This window comes from Punctularia strigosozonata (assembly GCF_000264995.1).
Source record: "Punctularia strigosozonata HHB-11173 SS5 unplaced genomic scaffold PUNSTscaffold_18, whole genome shotgun sequence".
Taxonomy (NCBI): Eukaryota; Fungi; Basidiomycota; class Agaricomycetes; order Corticiales; family Punctulariaceae; genus Punctularia; species Punctularia strigosozonata.
This window is the reverse complement of record NW_006767450.1, coordinates 434,403-456,522: the sequence shown is the minus strand read 5'-3', so window position 1 is coordinate 456,522 and position 22,120 is coordinate 434,403. Positions and strand designations below refer to the sequence as shown.

The 22,120-nt window shown below is 54.6% G+C and overlaps 7 protein-coding genes across 7 annotated transcripts; 4 read left to right on the top strand and 3 right to left on the bottom strand.

Annotated features, from left to right (window-relative positions):
* Positions 1-1,548: 1,548 nt before the first annotated feature.
* Positions 1,549-2,132, top strand: PUNSTDRAFT_138743 (uncharacterized protein; the record flags this gene model as incomplete). The annotated part of the gene is made up of 3 exons (XM_007388426.1): positions 1,549-1,574; positions 1,630-1,897; positions 1,956-2,132. The coding sequence occupies 3 exons, from the start codon at positions 1,549-1,551 to the stop codon at positions 2,130-2,132; spliced, it is 471 nt and encodes a 156-aa protein (XP_007388488.1).
* Positions 2,133-3,400: 1,268 nt separating this feature from the next.
* On the top strand, positions 3,401-6,427 carry PUNSTDRAFT_93070 (DNase I-like protein). Its single transcript, XM_007388425.1, has 4 exons — positions 3,401-5,009; positions 5,069-5,562; positions 5,617-5,835; positions 5,886-6,427. Exons 1-4 carry the CDS (start codon positions 3,791-3,793, stop codon positions 6,366-6,368), a joined length of 2,415 nt encoding a protein of 804 aa, XP_007388487.1. The 5' UTR covers positions 3,401-3,790; the 3' UTR covers positions 6,369-6,427.
* Positions 6,428-6,660: 233 nt separating this feature from the next.
* PUNSTDRAFT_146564 (uncharacterized protein) lies at positions 6,661-8,218 on the bottom strand (the record flags this gene model as incomplete). Its single annotated transcript, XM_007388424.1, has 3 exons — positions 6,661-7,063; positions 7,127-7,899; positions 7,953-8,218. 3 exons carry the CDS (start codon positions 8,216-8,218, stop codon positions 6,684-6,686), a joined length of 1,419 nt encoding a protein of 472 aa, XP_007388486.1. The 3' UTR covers positions 6,661-6,683.
* Positions 8,219-9,167: 949 nt separating this feature from the next.
* PUNSTDRAFT_146563 (acetyl-CoA synthetase-like protein) lies at positions 9,168-13,302 on the top strand (the record flags this gene model as incomplete). The annotated part of the gene is made up of 17 exons (XM_007388423.1): positions 9,168-9,465; positions 9,522-9,845; positions 9,900-9,968; positions 10,025-10,116; positions 10,180-10,311; positions 10,363-10,416; positions 10,471-10,588; positions 10,656-10,753; positions 10,805-10,963; positions 11,019-11,037; positions 11,091-11,299; positions 11,352-11,611; positions 11,665-12,187; positions 12,239-12,272; positions 12,328-12,471; positions 12,526-12,785; positions 12,844-13,302. The coding sequence occupies 17 exons, from the start codon at positions 9,168-9,170 to the stop codon at positions 13,300-13,302; spliced, it is 3,252 nt and encodes a 1,083-aa protein (XP_007388485.1).
* A 214-nt stretch (positions 13,303-13,516) lies between these two features.
* PUNSTDRAFT_108469 (MFS general substrate transporter) lies at positions 13,517-15,946 on the bottom strand. Its single transcript, XM_007388422.1, has 10 exons — positions 15,787-15,946; positions 15,688-15,697; positions 15,514-15,588; positions 15,301-15,453; positions 15,109-15,239; positions 14,481-15,054; positions 14,410-14,430; positions 14,217-14,357; positions 13,955-14,164; positions 13,517-13,891 (listed from the first exon to the last, which is right to left on the bottom strand). The coding sequence occupies exons 1-10, from the start codon at positions 15,880-15,882 to the stop codon at positions 13,560-13,562; spliced, it is 1,743 nt and encodes a 580-aa protein (XP_007388484.1). The 5' UTR covers positions 15,883-15,946; the 3' UTR covers positions 13,517-13,559.
* Positions 15,947-17,450: 1,504 nt separating this feature from the next.
* PUNSTDRAFT_55614 (NAD(P)-binding protein) lies at positions 17,451-19,040 on the bottom strand. The gene is made up of 8 exons (XM_007388421.1): positions 18,841-19,040; positions 18,697-18,782; positions 18,487-18,645; positions 18,302-18,420; positions 18,097-18,221; positions 17,900-18,040; positions 17,661-17,840; positions 17,451-17,595 (listed from the first exon to the last, which is right to left on the bottom strand). Exons 1-8 carry the CDS (start codon positions 18,925-18,927, stop codon positions 17,566-17,568), a joined length of 927 nt encoding a protein of 308 aa, XP_007388483.1. The 5' UTR covers positions 18,928-19,040; the 3' UTR covers positions 17,451-17,565.
* A 213-nt stretch (positions 19,041-19,253) lies between these two features.
* Positions 19,254-21,792, top strand: PUNSTDRAFT_122900 (uncharacterized protein). Its single transcript, XM_007388420.1, has 2 exons — positions 19,254-19,344; positions 19,404-21,792. The coding sequence occupies exon 2, from the start codon at positions 19,439-19,441 to the stop codon at positions 21,644-21,646; it is 2,208 nt and encodes a 735-aa protein (XP_007388482.1). The 5' UTR covers positions 19,254-19,344; positions 19,404-19,438; the 3' UTR covers positions 21,647-21,792.
* The last annotated feature ends 328 nt before the right edge of the window (positions 21,793-22,120 follow it).

Sequence of the window (22,120 nt, the reverse complement as noted above, 5' to 3'; positions counted from 1 at the left end):
GGTGTTCATGGTGTCGGGGGTTATTGACAGAGGCAAGAGTGGCGAGCCAGCAGGTATTGGGAGGAGATACAGCTCGCCAATCCTCCTTATATCTAGAGTTGGCGTCAAAGAGCCAAGCGTTTTACTGTTCTCATCGCTTCCCGACACGCGCTGTAATTTCGAGCCCTAAACGAGGCGCAGAGGAGGCCACAGGTCGGATGGGGAACTAGACGCTTGATTATGCGGAGGCCACCAATTACGATCGTGTCGGTGAGCGTCCACTTTGTATCAGCATTGCACAATGGCTAAGCCACAGTTTGTAACATGCTCCCATTGTCTCTAGGTGGACCTGTTGATCGTTCAAGCGAGTATTCGCTTTTCAAGTTTGGGCCGCGTGCGGAGCTCTTATCGAGCGCGTACATCGCGGATTGGAAAGATGAACGCTCACCAGCCACAGCATATAGGCGCCGACAGCCAACAGAACGTAGATCATCATCACCTTCAACACGTTGCGGGCATTAGCCATGTTTTCGCCTCCCATGGCACAGGAAAGCCGAGCCATTAGCGTCAACACAAGCGGCCGACGGCCGGGTTGTCGGTGTTCAAGGTGTCGGCCTCGTGCACAGGATGCAAGAATGGCAAGTCGGCAGTCAATAGGAGGTGATCCGACTGACCCGATCATCCTCATACTGGCTCATGGGTATTGAACATATCGACGGTGAACGTCTCTGACATCTCGGAACTAGGCATTGCGATATTGGCGCTACATGAGGCGCACAACAGGCCACGGAATGCATTGCGGATTGCACTGGACGCGCTGAATAAACGCATGGGCCACCGATCAGCAATATTGTGGGTGAGTGCGGACTTCACATTATCATCGCACAACGGCTAAGCTACAGGGTGCTACATGCCACCATTGTCTCTATGTGGACCTCTTGATCGTTCAAGCGAGGAATCGTCTCCAAGTTTGGATAGCCTGCATGAGATTCCTTGAGCACGCACGCGGTGAACTTGCAAGGTGAATGCTCACGAGTCACAACATACAGGCGCCGAAGGCCGTCGGTGCGCAAATCATAGTCACCTTGAACACGTTGCGGCGCCAGCCGGGGTTAGCCATGGGTTTCTCTTCCGCGGCACAGGAAAGCCGATATTATTGGCGTCCACAGGCTGTGCGTTCCCTGGTATGAACGATTTCTGAACATATAACTTGGGTAAGGGCTTTAGTAATGTTTGAAGTTTCGGTAATGACCTGTTCATAGAATGCTGGCACTCCTTTGGTCAAGAGAGACATCGTCAAGTATAACCTCGATGATGCCAACGAAAAGGTAGGTAAGAAGGAGAATGGATCAAGCCAAGAGTTCGGCCGACAGCTCTCCGCATTCCACCTATTTCCGGTCGCTGCGCAACAGTGCTTTCTCCAACGCATGGAGCGCCCTCAAACAAGGTTGCAAACTCGTTGCATGCCGTCAAGTTCCTGCTGTGCGGCGGTTAATGCTGTGCGGCGGAATCCGAAGTGCACTTTCATCGTCTATATTTAGAACACAGTCTGTCTCGAACGACGACTATATGACCATCGGCAACGGCATCGCCAAGTGAGATCACATTGACCTCAAAGGTCCGAATATACTGACCAACACGTTGACCCAGCGACGTCGTGAACAACGACATCTATGACGGGTCTTACCAACTGGTCAACAACACCGATATCGTATCCGAATGGCTTCACTCGCAACACGGGTCAGGCGGGGCAGCAGGCGTCGGGGGCCCGTCGACGCTCCGCGATTGTGCCCCCACCACCGTATGTCGTGGTGGTGGGCGCTCCGCCACACCGACCAGCCCGGACACGATGGAAGCCAAGTTTAAGCGGCTGCAATTTGATGTCCACCGTGCCGTCGTGAAGCGTTCCATGGAGGACGTACGCTATGAACCGCAGGAAAGCGGCCGCACGCGCTCACAGAACGTTTCTGCCATAGAAGCGCGACAGTATCTCGTACGCTCTGGTCTGCCCGAGCAGCTCGGGCGTGACCTCCGTCGATTGCGGTGATGTCGGCTGCAGCTGCACTACTCCGGGTGGCCACTTCGGAGGATGCGACACGGGCTATAGACTTGTGCCAGCAAATGCTACTGCGAGGCCATCGAGGGCACTGTAAGTTTCGAGAGGTCGCTGTAGTCTACAAGGATGTAGCTCCATGCCTTGTTGTGTATGATTATCCATGCCGTTTTTGGTAGATTGTATGGACTCGAGAAACGAGTACAGCGTACTGCGCTTCGGTCTTCCCCCATCTCCGAGGAACCTGCCCCCGTTGATGGCGGCTTACGTATGCCCGCCGTGTTAGCCAAATATGGCAGATCCCGATGGGGCACAGGTTATTCTTAGCTAAGGCAGAGCCCAAAACATGTCGAACCGATCGTTCGACCGACTTTGACCCCAACCTACCCCCGCCATCGCCGATTGTGCGACCGCCACCCTTGATACATATCCCGCTCGTCGACGGCCTGCCTTGACTTGACGTCATGTCCGACAATGAGCCCACCCCGTCGCCGGGGGTCAGCAACCTCCGCAGTCGATTCGAGCAGCTCGCTCAGTCCTCCGGCCCGACGCTGACGCCGTCCACGTCGTTCCCGCCATCGCGGCCCACCAGCAGCCTTGCGCGGCATGGCGTCGACTCCGACGCGCACACAACTTCTACCGTGCCTGAGACGGAGCAAACGTTGCGGCCCATGGGCTCGGCGTCGTCCTTGCGGAGCAATGCGTCGGGCAGGAAACCGCCGCCACCTCCACCTCCATCCAGGAACAAGACCGCCGGAGTGGCACTCCCGTCTCCGGGGCCGTCCCCGCTACTGCATCCCACGAAGGCGCAAGAACTAGCGGAGCAGCCTCAGCCATATTCGCTGGATGCCCTCATCGCAAGGAAACCGCCGCCTCCGCCAAACCAGCCCGTAGGCGGAAAGAGCAGCGAGGAGGAAAATCATCCCCCAGTGAGCGGAATAACGTCGCTCAGGAGCAAATTCGCGTATGTGGTTCTCTTGTTTCACTTGGCCCGCACTTGACCTCGAACATAGCTCCCCTGTACCCAACTTGCCCTCGACTGCAAAGCCCCATGCCAATGGAAATCGAATCGTGTCCCAACCACATCCAACTATCGATACGAAAAATTCGGCGAAACCTCGACCTGCCTCCACGATTCTGCCCGCGCAACACCCTCCAACCGGTGGCAACGTAAATCACCTCCCTTCGGCGCAGCCAGAACTGCCCCGCGTCGAAGTCCAAGATTCGGATCCTTTTGCAGACATCAAAGATGCGACCCCACTCACCCATCAGAATTCGGGTTCATCTCCACCTCCCTTACCCTCGCGCAGCCGTCCGAATGGACTCACCAAGATCCAGTCATCGGAGCTGCTAAGCCAGAGCCCCGAAGCCATTGCCGATGCGGAGGTTGCGAGCCCAGAGGAAACAACTACACCCCCTTCCACTACACGATCCGTACCCATTCCACCACCTCGCCCGCCGCCGCGTCACCGCGCGACGCACAACTTCAACACAGGCGCGCCTGCTAGTCCTGCGGTAGGGGCTCCGCCGCCGCTCCCTGTGCGGCGAGGTCCGCAGTCTCCTGATGGCCCTCCTCCTCCCGAGGCGGCGAAGTCAGATCCTCCCGCCCTCGAAGCGTCTGCCGCCGCCCCCGTTTCTGGCGCAAAGTTGCCTGTACGCCGTGCTACAGCCCCTAACCATGCAGGCGGGCCTGAAGCTGTGCCAGCGTCCGCACCCAGTGCGCTGAAACACGGTGCGCTGCCGCCTCCGCCCAGACGTATGATCGGGCCCAACGAGAAGCTTCCGCCGGTAAGACCTACTGCTGCGGGCGATCAAGAAGACGACGGCGACGATTCGTCGGATGAAGAGAGCGGAGAGGCAGATAAAGACCCGAAAGACCAACTACCCGATGCATCCAGGGCGTCGAGACGACCTCCGGATATTCACCCGCACGCTTACTCCACTGCTCGGATCAGTGTGCCTGCGCATACGGGGATGGTTGCGACCAGTGGTAATCGCGTGGTTATGGCGACTGGTCACCACGTCAAGATTTATGACCTCTCGCGGTCAGATCTTCCCCTATTTGACATCGACTTCAAAGACGCTCTCGAATGGAAGAATAAGGATACAAAGATCTCGTCGATCGCGTTCCGCTGGAGCTCGTCAGACCGGATTGGATGTTTCCTCTGGCTCGGTCTCTCCGGCGGACACATGGCAGAAATCGACGTTCGCATCGGTCAAGTCACCGGCATGAAAGCTGCAGCGCATTCATCTACAGTCACACATCTCTTCCGGTACGGGAAAAGCATGGTATCTATGGACGACAACGGCAAGGTTCTCATCTGGAATCCGAGCCCCGAGGAGTTCGGCGAGGACCTCATCATGGCGTTCACCCAGCCCCGTGTGTTCCGCATCGCGGAGAAGCAGGACTGGGCGATGATTATCGACGGGAGGCTATGGACGAGCGCGCGTGCGGACAGCGCCGGCCACTACGCCCAAGCGCATAACGCCGCTGCCGGAAGCAGAGGGCCCAACATCCGCGTGTACGACATCTTCACACCGGGGAGCACTGGCAAGACGGTGCTCCCCATAGAGCACGTTGGTGCGGTGACCAGCGGGACGATGCTGCCTTGTACTCCGGGTCGCGCTTATCTCGGTCACGAGGGTGGATGTATCAGCGTCTGGGAATTACAGACGGAAGACGGGTATCCGAGGTGCGAGGAGGTGGTGAAGGTCAGCGTCAGCGACGTGCTCAGTCTGGAGGGGGTGAACGAGAGGTTGTGGATGGGCGGAAGAAAGGGCATGATAACGGCGTATGAAGTGGGCCCTCGGCCATGGCTCGTCAAGAATTGCTGGAGGGCGCACGAAGACCTTCCGGTTCTGAGGATCGAAACCGACCCGTGGGCGCTTGAGGCGTTAGGGCGGCTGGCAGTCGTGAGTGTCGGACGAGACGAGCAAGTGAGGTACTGGGATGGCTTGCTCGGCAACGACTGGATCGGTGAGTGATGCTGGCTGCCGACCGATGTTCGCAACGCTGATGAGCCTTCGACCCCGCAGAGACCGAATTGTTGAAGCGTGAGAGTCAGTTCAGCGTATTCCGCCCTCTGAAAGTCCTCGTCGTCACATGGAATATCGACGCTGCCAAACCCGACATGCTCACCGGCAACGAAGGAAACGTTACGTTCATAGAGCGTGTCCTGACCTCGGTCGACAGACCGGACATCATGGTTTTCGGTTTCCAGGAGCTCATCGACTTGGAATCGCGTCGAATGGCGGCAAAGACCGTGCTATACACCGGTACTGGAAAGAAGAAGACGAACGATGGCGGTTTGAGCGATAAGGTGACGAAGGCGTATCGGAGGTGGCACGATTGGCTGGTGATGAAGGTCAAACTTCATATGCCGGTGGAAGAGGGGTATACCGTGGTGGGGAGCGAGAGTATGGTTGGACTGTTCTCTTGCGTTTTCGTGAGGAGCAAGGAACAGATCGACCTCAAGGATGTGGCGATCGATAAGATGAAGCGGGGAATGGGCGGATACTACGGTAACAAGGTAGGCGACGTATCATATTCCATCTCAGTGCACGTACTGAAATGCTTTCCATAGGGCGGAATCGTGACTCGGTTCGTCATCGAGGACTCTTCGGTTTGCTTCGTCAACTGCCATCTGGCTGCGGGACAACATCATGTACGCCAAAGGAATCAAGACGTTGCACACTTATTCGACGACAAGGAATTGCTACCAATGTCAAGATCCACAGACGAGCCGATCGCATACGTCAATGGTGGAGACGGCACCATGGTCCTTGATCATGAGATAGTCTTCGTATGTGGACCCTGGTTAATTTCGTAGCGCCTCCGCTGATTCAGCTCCAGCTGAACGGTGACATGAACTACCGCATCGACCAACGACGTGAAATAGTGGTCAACGCGATCAAGTCAGGCGACTTCGAATGGCTCGGCGTGCACGACCAACTCCTGAAAGAGATGAAGCACAACCGCGCTTTCCGACTTCGTCATTTCAGTGAAGGTCCTCTCAAATTCGCGCCGACGTACAAGTATGACCGTGGCTCGGATACATACGATTCGTCGGAGAAGAAACGTTGCCCTGCTTGGTGCGACAGAGTTCTGTGGCGTTCGAGGGAGCCGTCTCGGGTGCGGCAGCTTCACTACCAACGCTACGAGCCGAACGTATCCGACCATCGGCCCGTGTCGGCCGCGTTCGAGATGACCGTGAAGAAAGTAGATCGGGAGGCGAGAGCGCAGATCAAGACTGAGGTGCAAGCACTATGGCAACACGAGGAGCACAGACTGCTGGCAGTCGCACGAAACTTCTATATTGACCAGCGGCTACTGTAACGGACCCTGTTGTGTAGGCCAAGCGTTATCACTACACGTAACTTAATGTACCCATGAACAACCTACTGAAGCACTCGTAATTCACTATTCGGGCGAAACGCGCAATCTCTTCCTAATTATGGTTGCAAAGCGAGACTTTGTTATACATCAGTTCTACTTTTCCAACAACGTCCTGGGTGATCATTGCGCTAAAAGTACACATGCAAGTCACAAGGAGCGGATATATACAATGAAGGTATGCTGGATGCGTGTGTATGTGTATGATGCTAGTATTGCAAGGGGGGGGGGGGTTCCAGTCCCAATGGTTTACGAGCATTACCAATCGTCGAAGCCCACGAGCTTGTCGTTCCAGCTCCACCACATCAATTCGTCTTCGTCATCATCATCTTCTTCGCTGGTACAGTCGAAATCATCGCACGTCTTGTCATTTGAAGCAGCTTCTGTGGTACGCCTTGGGTTGGACCTCCGACAGCCGACCCACACGCCTTGTGTCAGAGAACCCTTCGCTGTTCTCCGGGTTTTTACCATCCCGATAGGGGTGTCTTCATTAGAGTGTCCCGTGTCCGCGAGTCCACAGTCTGCCAGGAAGTGTTCCAAAACGCTGTCCATGGTCGCAGACATTTGCGTGCGCGGTGTCCATCGAGAATGCCGGAACCGTCTCGGAGCATGAATGAGGATATGTATGTCCATGGGCGCTGGATTGTCACGTAACATTCATTGGTGAGGAGGTGCTTGGTAACAAAACAGGGTAAACGCACGCAATTCTTTGCCCAAGAAATCCATTGTAGGCGGTATTGCCTCTTTGGTCTCTCCGGTAGCATCAACGAGTGTCCGCGAAAGCAGCCGTTCCGCCGCGCGCAGTTCAGATTCTACGTGTGATGTGCTGCCAGAGGGTGACGGTGAGAAGTTCTCTTTGGAAACTACGGTCACTCGTGACGGCACTGGCGGACTGGGAAAGCGCTTCGGCTGTGCTGAAGGAGTTGCAGATATGTCTGAGAGAGGTGTTCGCACTGGGTCCGAAACGAGGGTGAGGGTCGAGGAGGGTGAGAGTGGTGCCCTACTGGGTGGAGCAAGGGGAGGGAGTACAGTCGATTGTGGGAGTGATTTACGCGAAGAAGTCTCGCTGCCGGGTGAAGGCGATCTTGAGGATGGAGGCCATTCGTCATCACTGCTATCATCATGCGTACCGTCCGCGGCTAGGCTGACGTTGTCATTTTCGTCTTCGCTGGCGCTTTCTTCGTCGCTGTTTTGGTGGTCCTGAGTCTCGTGTACGCGAATTTCCAGCCCATCGAGCACGAGTATCACGCGAGCCTTTGGTGCCGTCAAAGGTCCGAACACAATAACGAAGTGTGTTGGCGAGGAGTTCTGGGTGTGTGCGTTTGCTATGGCAGTCGAGAGAGACGCGAAGGTAGAGTGCAAATCTGATGAGAGCGTGGAAAGCGCATCGACCATTTCCTGTCTCTTCTTCCTTGCCTTCTGCTTCGACGAGTTCCCTTCCGATGCGTGTATACGGGGCAACTGTGTCACAGGTCTATACATATACGTTGTCTGAGTCAGGGTATTGTTTAGGAGATGCACACTCACAGTGGAATCTGTCCTTTGAGGAAGAGCATATGACCCAGCAGTGCCATTGATATACGCGCTGCCAGTGTCACGGATACTACGTCTTGGTCCAGAACGACAACCGGGATCCGAAGCGGCTTCTCGAGTGTAACTTCGTCGTCCGTGTGGCGATGGTTGTTGTTTTGTGTCGCTTGTGTGTCGACACAAATGCTGGAGCTGGACGCCGATGTTATAGCTATTGATGGGGCATTTTGAGGAGGAGGAGAGGTAAGGACAGTAGTAGACATCTGCCTTGACAATTCGTCCAAGGTGCACACGAACGACTGAGCGGCGCGAGCTCAGGTTGAGTTTGCTATCAGTCACGTGTGCGCGTCCCGGAAGTGTCACAAGAGTGTTACAATCTGTCACAACTTCAAATGGCGTGGACCATTGTGCTGGCGCACCTTGAGAACGATCTATACTGGTCCACAGACTCGAGCCGAGGTCCTCTGTGCTAGAACTCTCAATCGAGCACCTCAGCCCAAAGAAACTAAGGCCTAGGGAATACTGTTCGCTCACAGAGAATCCGAGTCGTATCACCTGAAGACATTCGCGGCCACCACTTGGTTTCAGAGTTTGCGAATCCCCATCTTGTAGACTTCTTCATGCTGCTTCGTGTATGCAATCCGCCAATCAGATCGTACCATCTATATTATATGCTCTTTACTCCACCGGCTACTCTCTACGAAGCTCAAGGATTCGATGCTTTATCCCCTCATGGCTACCAACACAGCGCCAGACGACGTGTCGTCTATCATAAACACCTAGGATTCGACAAACATGGCAAGACTGTCTCGAAAAGACTGTAGCACTCTCGCATCGCTGAAGATACAACTAGCGCAGTGACTCGCATGTTTTATCTCCGGATGGCTTGCAACGCAAGACGGCGATAGATGACGCATGACGTGCCGTGTAACTTCGAATACATGGGATGCGTCAACCATGGCGAGACTGCGGGATTCTGCCGTGTGCACCGTTTATGCCCGGGTTGGCGCTTCGATTCACGCGGCTTCAAAATCCTACTTCGGTCAGTATGATGTTACCTATGACCCGTCGACTAGCAGCTGGTTACTGATTCAGCTCGCGTCGTTAAACGGTGTGGATGCGATATATAAGCTGGGTTTCTCTCGTAGTCGAAGCAGAGTCTACAACACACTCACGTCTGCGAGATCTCCAGCTCGCATCCACCAGTTCGCTATGCCTGTCTCCTCTACTCTTGCTAACGTCCATGGTGCCAACGCCACGGCCTACAAGCAGCCTCCGCTCGATGGCTCGCTGACCGTCCCCGAGATCTACGACTGGCACCTTCAGCATAATCCGGATCACGTTGTCTTCGTGTATGCCACCGAAGCCGGCGACCGGGCTGAGATCACTTTCAAGCAAGGTGTTCATGCGATGCATCGCGCAGGTCGCATGTTGATTGACCGCCTCTCCAACCGAGGTCTGGAGCCCAAACCCCAGGAGGCTCCGGTGATCGCTATATTTGCAGCCACAGGTTCGAGCCAAAGGTTTCTTTGCATCATAAGCAATCCTCAACTAATATACATCTAGACACCATCACCTACTTCGCTACATGGATTGGTCTCGTTCGAGCCGGATATGTGGTTTGCCATCTCTCGCACCGTAACTCCGCCGTCGCCGTCGCCGATCTCCTCCAGAAGGTGAACACGGCGCATGTTCTCGTCTCCAGCGAGCCGCGCATACAGGCTGTAGTTCGCGAGGCTCTCGACACGATCCACGACCCGCACAAGACTTACTCGAACTTCGTTTCCGAGATGCCAGCTCATCAAGACATTTTCATAGCTGGGGACGATTATTTGCTTCCGAGAAGAGAGCTCCGCATGAATTCTCCTGCCTTCTTCATTCACTCGTCAGGTACTCTGTCTCTCGCGGATGTGTTGAGCATACAAGGCTAATGCCAATATACAGGCTCGACGGCATTCCCAAAGCCCCTGGTCTGGACGCACGATACATGGATCACACTGGCGAATCCCATCTGTAGGTGATGTCATCCCATCGCTGTATTTCGTGGTCCTAAGCATTGACTTCGCCAGTATCCTCACATACCGACTTATGCGGCGAGATATTGGGCTGTCAAGCGGTACCGATGTTCCATGCCATGGGGATATTCACCACGATGTTAGTTGTAAGTAAATTGCTAGGAGGACAAGAGCGAGAGGAGCCGTTCTGACGTATGCTTATCCGGCAGGCAGGCTGCGGAATGACTGTCGCGGCTTTTAAGCCTCAAACCCCCGCTATCGCCGTTACGCCCGAGTCAACGTTTGAGAGCATTATCAACACGGGCTGCACATACACCTTGAGCGCGCCATATATTGTGGAGGTTAGTTCATGAACACGTGATTCTGTCCTCTTCTGAGGATAACTCCTGTAGACCTGGGCGCGCGATCCGTCTAAGATCACGGCTTTGAAGGGGTTGAAGGGTGTGGTATGCTGATGCACCCTTGCCACATCCTGACCTTCGTGACTGAACGATGCACAGATGAGTGGAGGTGGACCATTTGACAAGGGTTTGGGCGACCTCCTGGTAGACCACGGACTCAATATCTACAATATATACGGTTCGAGCGAAACGGGCCTGCAGGTGCCGCTCATTTCAGGTGAACATACACTCTCATTTTTGTCGCGATAACATATGTTGATCATCACCGCGCATGCGATGTTCAGCACCTGCTGGGAAGGATTGGGACTATCTTCCCATCATTCCGACATGTCAACCCGAGTTCGTTCCACACGGTGATGGCACATACGAGCTTATCTTGGTGGTGAGTGCCACTCGCTCCTGGAACAATACGGCACTGATGTAAATGATGTAGAAATGCAAGACGAGCATACCACTCGTACTGAATACGAAGTGGAACGGCACCGATGCGTATGCCACTAACGATCTGCTTGTTCCTCATCCGACAAAGGAGGGACACTGGAAAATAGTCGGAAGAGCTGATGATCAGATCATGCTCTCCACCGGCGAGAAGGTCCGTTTTATTAGTACGCGATTAGACACAATATACTAATCCGTCGATCCGTCAGACAAATCCCGGGCCCTTAGGTGAGTTGCTTGCCCCTTCCGTTATGACATGTTTTGACCGTAGGTCACCTCAGAGGCCATTCTACGTAAAGATCCCCGCATCCAGATTGCCCTCATGTTTGGGCGTGGTCGCTTCCAAAACGGGGTAATTATCTTGCCGAAGCCCGAGCATTCCTTCGACCCCGCAAATCAAGAGCTTCTGATAGCCTTCCGTAACGCCATCTGGCCGACTGTGGAGCAGATGAATGCTTACGCGCCACAGCATTCACGTCTGTTCAAAGAGGTACGCTTTTGTTGATAATCGCTTATACGCAAGTTGACGTGACAATGAACAGATGATACTTGTGGCGTCACCGGATAAACCATTCCTGTACACGCCTAAAGGGTCGATCCGCCGTCAAGCAACTCTGAACGAATACGAGGCTGAAATAGAGGCTCTGTACACGTCGATCGAAGAATCCAGCCAGTCAGACATCGCTGCCCCGACCGAATGGAACTCCGAGTCTACCCTGGATTTCGTCAGGAAGACCGTGCACACGGTGCTTAAAGCGGCTATCACAGATGAGGATGACCTGTTCCAGTACGGATGTGATAGGTTTGTTCCAACTTGGACATATACGCTGTGCTTAAGCTGATCCTCCGCATTAGTCTGCAAGCAACATGGATTAGGAACACCGTTGCCCGCGCCCTGCGCGATTCCGGCGAAGTGACCGCGCCGCCCTTCGACCTCGTCTACGTGTATCCCACGATTTCGTCACTCGCGAAATTCGTTATGGAAATAGATTCTTCCGTCGACAACGCGGGTACCACTCAGGCACGCAAGACGGACGAGATGCTCGCGCTTGTGGACAAATACTTGCTTGATTTGCCCGCACACAGCGGCACTTATGTCTACGACCCGAACTCCGGCGGTTACGTTGTGCTCCTGACTGGAACGACCGGCGGACTCGGCTCCAGCATATTGGCCGGCCTCCTTGCTTCTCCCAGAGTGCGGAAGGTGTACGCACCGAACAGGCGTTCATCAAAAGGCCGTTCCCTCAAGGAGCGACAGAAGGATGCTTTCGTAGCCCGTGGGCTGGATGAAGGTCTGCTTGAGTCACCAAGGCTTATTCTCCTCGAGAGCGACTTTGCGTCGCCCGAACTGGGCTTGGATGCTGCGACTTTCCGGGAGGTAAAGATAATGACATCTGAATGAAGCACCTTGCTGACTCGCTCACCATAGATGCACGACTCCGTCACCACGATCATCCACAATGGCGAGTGGTGTTCATTGATATGCAGATGTCTCAACTAACGTCCAGGTCACTCCAGCTTATCCGGTCAACTTCAACCTCTCTCTTGCTTCATTCGAGCCTCAGATAGCGATCGTCCGCCGATTCGTAGATTTTGCTTTGACATCTCGCCTCGCAACGCCCCCTTCGATTGTCTTTACCAGTAGCGTCTCCACATTGCGGAGTAAGTCGCCCATGACCATTGTTTACACCTGGTTGACACATACGTTTGGCACAGATTTGCCGCTGGACCAACCCGCCGAGGAGATCATTTTTGAGAACCCGGCGTCTGCGCTTGGCGCTGGTTACAGCGAGAGTAAATGGGTGGCAGAGATGATTTTGTCCAAGGCAGCATCCGTCATTCCTGCTTTGCACACTACAGTGGTCCGTGTCGGTCAGCTCAGTGGCGGCAAGACTGGTGATTGGAATGCTGCCGAGTGGTTCCCGTCGTTGGTGGCTTCTGGCGTTGTCGTGAAATGCTTGCCGGACATAGATACAGTGAGTCATCACTCTTCACCCTTCCTCGTGTAAGTTTTTCATTGATTAAATGTATTAGGTCGCTGCTTGGGTGCCCCTTGATATCGCTGCATCCGCCATGGTGGAGATCTCGCTCAATCACGAGGACAGCGTACCTCCACTTGTGCATCTGGCGCACCCTCATCCCGTAACATGGTCCTCGATAGTGGGCTATATCGCCGAACAGCTCGGAGTGCCTTTGGTCACCTACGCAGACTGGCTACAGGCGCTCGACAACGATTTGAAGGACAAGTCGCAATCAGAGGTTGAACATATGCAAGCGAACCCCGCTCTACGACTTCTTTCCTTCTACAAAGGCGCAAGTGCCATATCTGGCGCTCCTAAGGACAACGCGCACGAGGCGATGGGCATGCCGTTGATGGCTACGGAGAAGGCGAGGGCAGCCGCACGCTTCCTGAACGAATTGGCCCCTCTTGCTCCCAGCGACATCGACAAGTGGCTTGCATATTGGCGACGAGTGGGAGCCTTGCCGGGTTAGTGATGATTAGACGGATCTGTTTGTACCATAGGATTTGGTTTCGCATGCTGCACGATTCTACGTCCGTCATCTCAGTCGGCTTATATTCAAAGGAAGACGATGAAGTTTACGGCGAACAATCTTATCACGACACTCATGGTAGATGAGAACTAGCTTTTCCAGCACTAAGACATGCATATGAAATCGTTGAACCATGATCTATAGAGCTCTATTACTGATTGCCAATATCCGGGTAATTTATTGTTGATTGCACATCATCAGTTCTCCTCGGCCCACACAACCTCACGCTCGGAGGCGGCGGATTCCCTGAGTTTCCTCCGGTCCCTCACCCCGAGCCATATAGCAATTCCCAGAGCAGCCGTGCACGCCGCGATGGTCATGTGCAGACTAGCTTCGTAGCAGCTTCTCCCGTCGAAGCACTGCGCGTCTGCGGGGAGTCCCGCGCGCCGCAGAAGTGACGCCGGCTGCGAGGTGGACGGCGATCCGGGAGAGGCGTGCGCGTCGAGGTTGCGCCCGAATGCGAGCGAGAAGAGGTTGCCGCCGAGGAGGGGCGAGAGCGAGAGGAAGCCCCAGTTTTCGGAGAAATGGGCTGGGATCACACCTCTGGTCAGCGCGCGTCCCGAATGCGAGGAGCAAGCGCGTGTGGACTCACGAAGACCGAACCACTCGATGGCGATCGTCGGGACAAGACCGAACATGCTGCCGTATCCGAACCCAAGGAGGGCGCTTGCTTTCCACAAATCCGACACGTCGGTGATGGCAAGACAAGCCAGCTGTGATACAAGCAGGAGCGCTGCGACCAATGTTAGGCACGTGGATCGCTGTTGTTGCAGACTGTACTTCGTGAAGTCGGCGGTGAAGCCTATGTATCGCCTTACTCAGCACCAAAGGCGGGAGAGACAAAGAAGCAGTACCGATGACAATCCGACCAAGACAGTTAGTGATGCTGATGGCGGATACTTGGACCGATTGCCACTGCGAGGCCATAGTCTCATCGTAATCCGGGTTTCCTTGTGCGAACAAGGCCTGCGATATGGATCCCACGTTGTTGATATCTACGGGAGTCATGAGAGAAGCCGCGGGTACGGTCGTGTGAGGCTGACTCACACATGAGGCCGGTCCCACTCACTGATGAATTCTTATGAGCAGTCATGACAAGGTTGCATAAAAGAGCTTACACAGGGACATAAAGCAGAAGAGAAGCCAGAAGTCAGGTGCGAAGGCAAGAGCCTTGCCATGGATGTTTGGACCGTCTACGTCCTTCACTGGTATCTCTTTGCTCTTGCTCCGAGATCGACGCGTGCGCGCGCTAGCAGAGCGACGATGGCCGTCCCGCGTCGGGCTAACGCTCATCTCCACCGAATTTCTGGTGTGCGGGAACTGGAAGTGAGAGGACACCTGCTGGTGGTGAACATGCGGAACCTCCTCCTCGTCAGCGACCTCTGTCTCCACGGCAGCAGGTGAGAGGAGACGGGTGCGACTGTTGGCACGTTCCACTTCCGGGGGCCCGTGGATCACCAGGCTTTCTTGCTCCTCTGCGGAAGCGGGTCCGTGCTCGAGCGCGGTCGTGGTAGCGGGAAGCGGGATGTATCGGAGGAAGAATAGTCCGAGGACCATGGGGATAGATGTCCCAAGTGCGAGTACGAGTAAAAAATCGGATGTGTTGCCCGGGAATAAGGTGTGGGCGATGGTTGAGAAGAAGAACGCGGAGAGACCGAAACCTGATATGACGATCCCCGTGGCAGCCGCACGCTGGATACAATCCTAAGCATCGGCCGTCCTGTAACCTTGCGGTGGAAGACGTACGTGAGAGTCGGGGAAGTTCCTCGCTGTAACGTTAAGGGCGGAGCAGAGCCCGCCATTCCCGCCAACACCGCTGAGGAAGTTGCAAAAAGCAAGGATCCAGAAAGTGAGGCCAGGTAACGCCGCCTTCGTAGCTGTTCCGTGAACGCCAACTCCGTCAGCTCTCTTGCGAGTCAACCACGAAGAGGCACTGACAAGAATCGGCCTGAGTTGGCAATCCAGCGTCGTATATGTGGCGTATTCCGGAATAGCCCAGCAGCAAACCGACGAATGCAATACATAGCAGCATTCGAGGACCCTTGAGGTCGGCTATCCGACCCCATATAGGGGCGGTGCTATATACACCCACTGTGATGGGCAGCGGTCATTCGGTCGGCCATGACATGGATGGCAGGTGCTGCAGCGTACCATTGCCTGCGAGACCGATGATATTCAACTGTGTGTGGCTGATGCGGAGGCGCGAGCCCAGTTGTGGCGCGTAGGCTGATTGAGGGCGAAGAGAAGAATGAGAACGACAGTGACACGTTTCGTGATAAGATGATTGAGTGAATACCGTGCATTCTCAGGCAAATAATAACTGACCAGAGAAAACCTAGTACACCGGAGTTCACGGAATGGGCAGAATGGAGTCATATGAGTCAAGAGCTCTGGTTGCTAGCTGGCACTTGCAAAAGCACACACATAGTTTGTTCCGGACCCAAGTGCGACGAGAATAGACACAACGAAGGTAACAAGCCGAGGAGTACTCAGCAAGCGCGGGTGGTGGGGTTGGGCCATCCTGGAGCTTCCGCAAACACCCCTCTCTGTTCCTGCGCAGTGGGATAGACGAGGAACAAAGCAGGAGGGGTGGATATGATTGGTGTGGTGAGTACACACCGAGTTGGCCGCCTGCGATAACGCGGGGGCGTTGTCTCTGCCACCGCCTTCTGGCACGTGGCGCTCATATCGTTCGTCTTTCCCGCCCGGTCCGCGTCGCTCATGGCCGGCTGCCGCTGGCTGCCGCAGGCCGTGCGCAGTCAATTGTCATATCATGCAACGTGTTCCCAAGTTCACGGTTCTTTTCTTGGAAAGCCTTGCGTCTTGCGACCTGACTTTCTCTCCTGACGGTTTGATCCTGACGTTTGCGGCTGCTGGAACTCGTACAGTTGAACCTCGACATATTCGGGTTCTGGGATTCTTCAAAAGTCAATCGGACAAGTCATAAATTCTGCATGGCGGGGAGCATCGATTACGTCGAAGTGCCTTTAGGATTCGGAAATGCGCTCATACGCGCAACTCAGCCGAATGCGCCTCTTGTCCTCCTGCACGATGCTGAACACGGGGTGTGTGCGATGCCTGATAATCGCGCTTTGGCAAAGAATACTGTATAAAGATCGCACAAAAGGCGCACGCAGTCGGTGCGCGCGGCAACACACAAAAACCCTCCCCGGACCGCCTCCTTCCATATCCGGACTTGGTTTTTGTGTGGACGTTGACGATGGGCCGCGCACTGAAGGTTCCATACCGGCCTCCACCTCGCGTAGCTAAACTCAGAGGACGGAGCTGGCGACGGGACAATGTCTCTCGGACGTCACCGGCGCTCGGATCCGGGTTGCGCTCCGTGCAATTGTAACGGTCATGACTTGAGGTGCGCCCGTGGATACACAAGACTATAAGAACGCTTCAGCTGCCAGACAAGTCAGACAAGTTTCCCGTTTCTTGTATTCCCTGAGCCACATACTCACCCTCCCTCCCCTCGCCACTGAACCTCTTGCGGACTGCTGCAACTCCGGTCATCATGGACTCCTTCAGGAGTACCACCATCTCCGCGCTATTCATGGCAACCACTACCGAATCTATCGTGCCGGGTTTCGAGCTGGACTTGAAATCGGCGTCAGGAGAGAAGGAGAAGGATGAAACACCGTTCGACTACGATAAGAAGGGTTGTGTGGGGTGTTGTATCATCGCCTAATATCGCCATCTGGTAGGATCCCGCTCTCTGGTCGGGGCAAACAGAGGTGACTGATATTTTTCTGGATCAGGATCACCAAGTTGCACAATAAGATGGCGGAAAGCACTTCCGGTTACCGTTATACCCATTATTGTCTTGTACGTTCGCGTTGACATCGTACTCTACTATGCTCTACAGCCCAGATATCGACTGACTCGCTTTGCCATAGTGATATCTGCATCCAATCAATCAAGATGTGTCCGGACTTGGCAGTCTGGCGTTCACGATCCTTCTACCCTACTGTATCTCGGACTGTAGCATTGCTTGTATCCGTATAGCGCCTGCCTCAATATAGTTGTCTCATCTCATCATCGTTATCATCGACGCAGATTAATGACAAATAAAACAATTGGGTGGCAGAACAAGTGCCTCGGTCAATCATACGAAGAACGTAGCATCGACACCGCGAAGTGCACACCGAACGCGGCAAGGCAAATCGTATGAAGATGACATCGCTTGCCAGTTCACTTCTAGTAGGAACTCGGGTGCTTCAACAGCGTCTGTAGGTATGAAGAGGCTGATGAGCATGCGCTTCGATTGGCAGACAGATATGAAATACACTCACCCCACCGTCGATCAACACCGTCTCGCCGTTGACAAACCAGTTGGCGACCAAGAAGAGCGCGAGCGTGCCCATGTCGCGGGGTGTGCCGCCGGTCGGCACAGTAGGGACAGAGAAGTTTAATTTGTGGTCGGGCGGCGCGTGCGAAATGCCGAGGGAGTCGATTGTTCCTGGCATAGACATCTAAACACCAATTCACGCACTGAGAATATGAAACGGAGAGAACAGGACTGAGGGGGTACCTCGGTGACGAACCAACCCGGAGCAATGCCGTTCACTCGGATACCGAGCGGGAGAAGCTCGTGCGCAAGCGAGGACGTTGCATGTCCGATGGCTGATTTGGAGAACAGGTAAGGGAAGGAATTGCCGCCGGTGGCTGAATCCTTTTATCCATGGTCAGTCAATTGATGGAGGAGATGAATCCAGTGTGCAAGCGTGCCTTTGTCCATCCGTTCATACTGCTTGTCATGACGATCTGAGGGACGAACTTCTTGCTGAGAGGGTTTGAGTCTGCCTTCCATTTCTCAAGCAAAGGCAAAAAAGCGAAAGTGAGCCAGTAAGGGCCTGTATGAGTGGGTGTGTACACCACGTTCGGACCGATCAATCGGTTTACTGATCTAACTGCGAAGATCGTGGAGACGAACCGACAGAGTTGGTGTTTATGGAATTGGTGAAGTGTTCCTGTGTAACGGGGTCGAAGTAGGCATCGATGAAGGCAGCGGCCGTGGCCTCGGCAGGCCTTTGAGCTAGACCTTGGTGTATGCTGTGAGAAACATGGATGCTATCAGTGAAGCCCGCGAGACCTGAGGGCAAACCAGCGGCGACTTACCCAGCGTTATTGAAGAGAATCGTGACATGAGGTTCTCGCTTGGCAACCTCTGACGCAAGTCTAACAGCCTCCGATTTCTCTCTGACGTCGCCTTGGATTCCGTGCATCCGGCCTCGCCCATCTTGGGTTGCGGCTGCCTTGTTGTACACTTCGGCGATCCTACCGAAGGATCAGAGACGTCGAGTAGCACGATAGTAAAAAGCTATCAACCTATCCAGATCATCTTGCTTGGGTCCAATGATGTAGACGGTGGCGCCGTTGGCTACGAGGGTCGAGCTGATCATGAGCCCTATTCCCTGAAGAAAGCATTCCATCCTTTGGCTCGACGCGCATGATGGCGGGGATAAACCATACCGTACCACCTCCCGTGACCACTGCAACCACACCTTGAAGGTCAAATATGTTGCTGGCGGTCAAAGATTCCAGGATGTTTTCAGCCATGGTTGTGGTCCTCGCGAGTCGGCGTGAGTAGTCTCTGGCTATTCCTGAAGGCGTATGACCAGTCTGCTGTTATTTATATCGGCATTGCGGCAGCTATTTCATCATGAGAATCATCGCCCTGGGCCTGTACGGAGGGTGAGTGTGAGACCTGAGCCTAAGGCCAGAGGTTATTGACATTGACCGTCAGCCTAGGTTGGGAGATTAGATTGACGTTTCCCACACTCACAACTATAACTAAAGGTTCAGCACAGCCACCTCTGACCAAAATTCCCGCCGCGCCGCCCGCGCCCTCTTCGCCATCTCCGCCTTTGCTCGCATTCTTATCCGTTTAACCAGGGCCAAGTTTGAACTGTTCTATCAATTCTTGGGGCTTGTGTTGAGGGAAAGCTAGGCCTATCTACTGGTAAACTTGGTCCGGTGCGTAGAAATTAACACCGCGCTTATGAATAAGACGCTCACTTGTCATCGCAGAACAGGGCTTCATCAATCGTTGTATGGACGTCAAGCGTTGATGTTGGCACGATGTGCACGCACTAGTATCTTCGGACCCGCTTTGCGCAGCTCAGTGCGCGGAGCACTTGATTTCCCCGCCGCATGTAGGCGCCATGTCCGCACTTTCCCGCCGTACGCATTCACGAAGCCGGTGCAAGAGAAGGAACGTGCGGAAGCGATCGATCACGCCCGTGTCAATACTCTGCTTCATTCGCTCACGCGTAGTCTCGACCGCGACAACTCCAAGCCAAACCCGGACGCCGCATATGCCCTCTTCACCTCCGCCCTGCCAACTTTCACGTCCGGCCTGGCCAGGCGTGATGCGTATGAACGAGCAACAAATATGTTCCTCATTTACGGCGCATACAAGCACGCACTGGCTCTCCATTACGAAATGCGCAACGAGCGGCATATGCCCAGTCCCAAGTTGCAGGCGCTTATAGTGGCGCTAAAGATTGCCGAGGACGCCAGTTATTGCGCCTCTGACGACCACATGCTCGCCGCACTGCAGCCCGTTCTCGCCCTGCCGAATTACACGGAGAACGCTCTTCGACATCTGCTTCATTTTCTTTGCGAAGTTGCGCCGTCCGGCCAGCTTGTGAACCGTATCCTCGACGCGTTCATTGAGGCCCGTAACAAGGAGCTCAAGGAGAAGATACCACGGAGGCAGAGGACGAGGCGCAACTACGAAGAGTATGAGCTGCACGAGACCACAGTTTGCGCGCTGGTGAATATCCACTCGAAACTTGGCACATACGACTCGGCAGAGGCACTCCTCGAGGACGCCGATGTGGCCAGTGTCTTCCAGGCCTTCCTTGCCAACCTATCGGATGAAATCGACACGAAGCAGTCTTCCAGCAACGTGGAGATGCCTACTCAAGATCCAATTTGCGGCAGCGGAAGGCTTCCCCCTCCTTACATGAGTGCCGAAGAGGTATTGGCGCGCATGGCCAGCTCAGGCGTTCCGCCCGACATTGTTGTCTTCAACATCCTCATCGCGCGAGAGGTGCGCCGAAGCCAGCTGGAGAAAGCATTCGCGATTTTCGAGATGCTTCTCGCCGCAGGTCTCACACCAGATGGAACCACTTTCGCGTCGCTCTTCGTCGCGTTGAAGAAATTGGAGCGCGCGCGTATCGACATGGCGGAGGGCCGCAGGCGGTCCGCTCGGACTAGGCGGGTGAAGGTCGGGGAACATATGCGCACGACCCATCGGTCACTGAACACAGAGATCGGTTTCGGGGACCAGCACTCTGGCTCCCGCCTGCGTGCTCTGTATCATGCCATGCTGTACACCCATGCCAAGGAGACCACCGGGCGCATGGCAGCATCCTCGAAGATCGTCACATCCTCCACCCTTACTGTGGCGCTCAGGGCTTTCCTCGCCGCCAGGGATTACGCGGGCGCTTATGTGGTCATACGGACGTTCGCGATTTGCCGGGTGGACGTACCTGCCCGAGCCTGGCTTTCCGTCTTCAAAGAACTCAGTCGACGGGCACGATTGGACATACCCCAGGCCCAGCGACAGCTCGCCATCAGCGCTCGCTGGGGCGTTGGCGATGAGAAGGGCATGACGTGGATCCTTCAGTTTCTGGGCGGCGCTATCCAGAACTGGATGGGCATTGAGGGCGAGACGCTCCAAGCCCTGATATACGCCCAGATGATGCACTTCGGTCAGATTCCCTCCGTGCGTTTGCAATTGGACCCAGAAGACATCATCGGCATGCAGGACGCGTACAATCTGCACGAGTCGGTGCAGTCGATACAGGGCACAGCACCTACGTTTCTCGCGGACGAGACGTACGCTATGAATCATCCCATATCCGCTACCAAGATTCAGAGGAGAAACGTGGTCCCGTCACTGGCTATGCTTCTGGGTCTTGAACCCTTCCCACAGGCAACTGTCACGTCGTTCGCTCGTGCACCCCTCGAGCGGCTCATCCGACGTGCTATTCTCTCGTCTATGGACCCAGCCGATAACAGCGAGATTCTGTATGCGGAAAAGCAGGGGAATGTCGTAGTGCACCCGAACCTCATGGCGGCGGCAGACGGCAGAAGGCTCGCGAACGTCGTCGCCAATGCGAAGCTAGAGATGGTGCCGGAGCTTGGCCGAGGCATGGGACACATGTACCGCCATCGCAAGCTTGATTACGTGAAGAAAAGGTTTACGCGGCGTCGTGGACAGCAGCTAGGTCCCAGTGAACCGGTGGTGCAGGAATTCAACGCGTAAGCGACGTGTGTAAGCTGGCGCCAAGCGCCGGTCCCGACTCCCCCCCTTGGCATGTGCGTTATGGCATACGCAGTCACATATGGCCGATGAGGCTGTGAACATAGGTAAATTTGAGTAGATAGGCTTATTAATCGGATAATAAACCGAATTTGTGAGGCCCGAGTGGCTGTACGTATAGTGCAAAAGATGTCATCGGCCGAATGGCCTCCGATCCTCACGTGATATTTCGTGGATAATCCGCACGTGAATTTGCAATGACTGCGAACAAACATTTGTGATGGTTCCAGAGAGAGATAAAGGTGAACAGGTCTAGCAATGCATATATACAAGAAGTGATGCAGCTGCACCATGAGCTTCCTCCAGAGGTGTACTTGCCGGTTCTTGGAGACATACCCTTGTTGCCATTCCATCCTGGTACCATATCCTTCCTCCACTGTCAATATACCTTGATGTGAAGTGTAAATTACCAAAGTA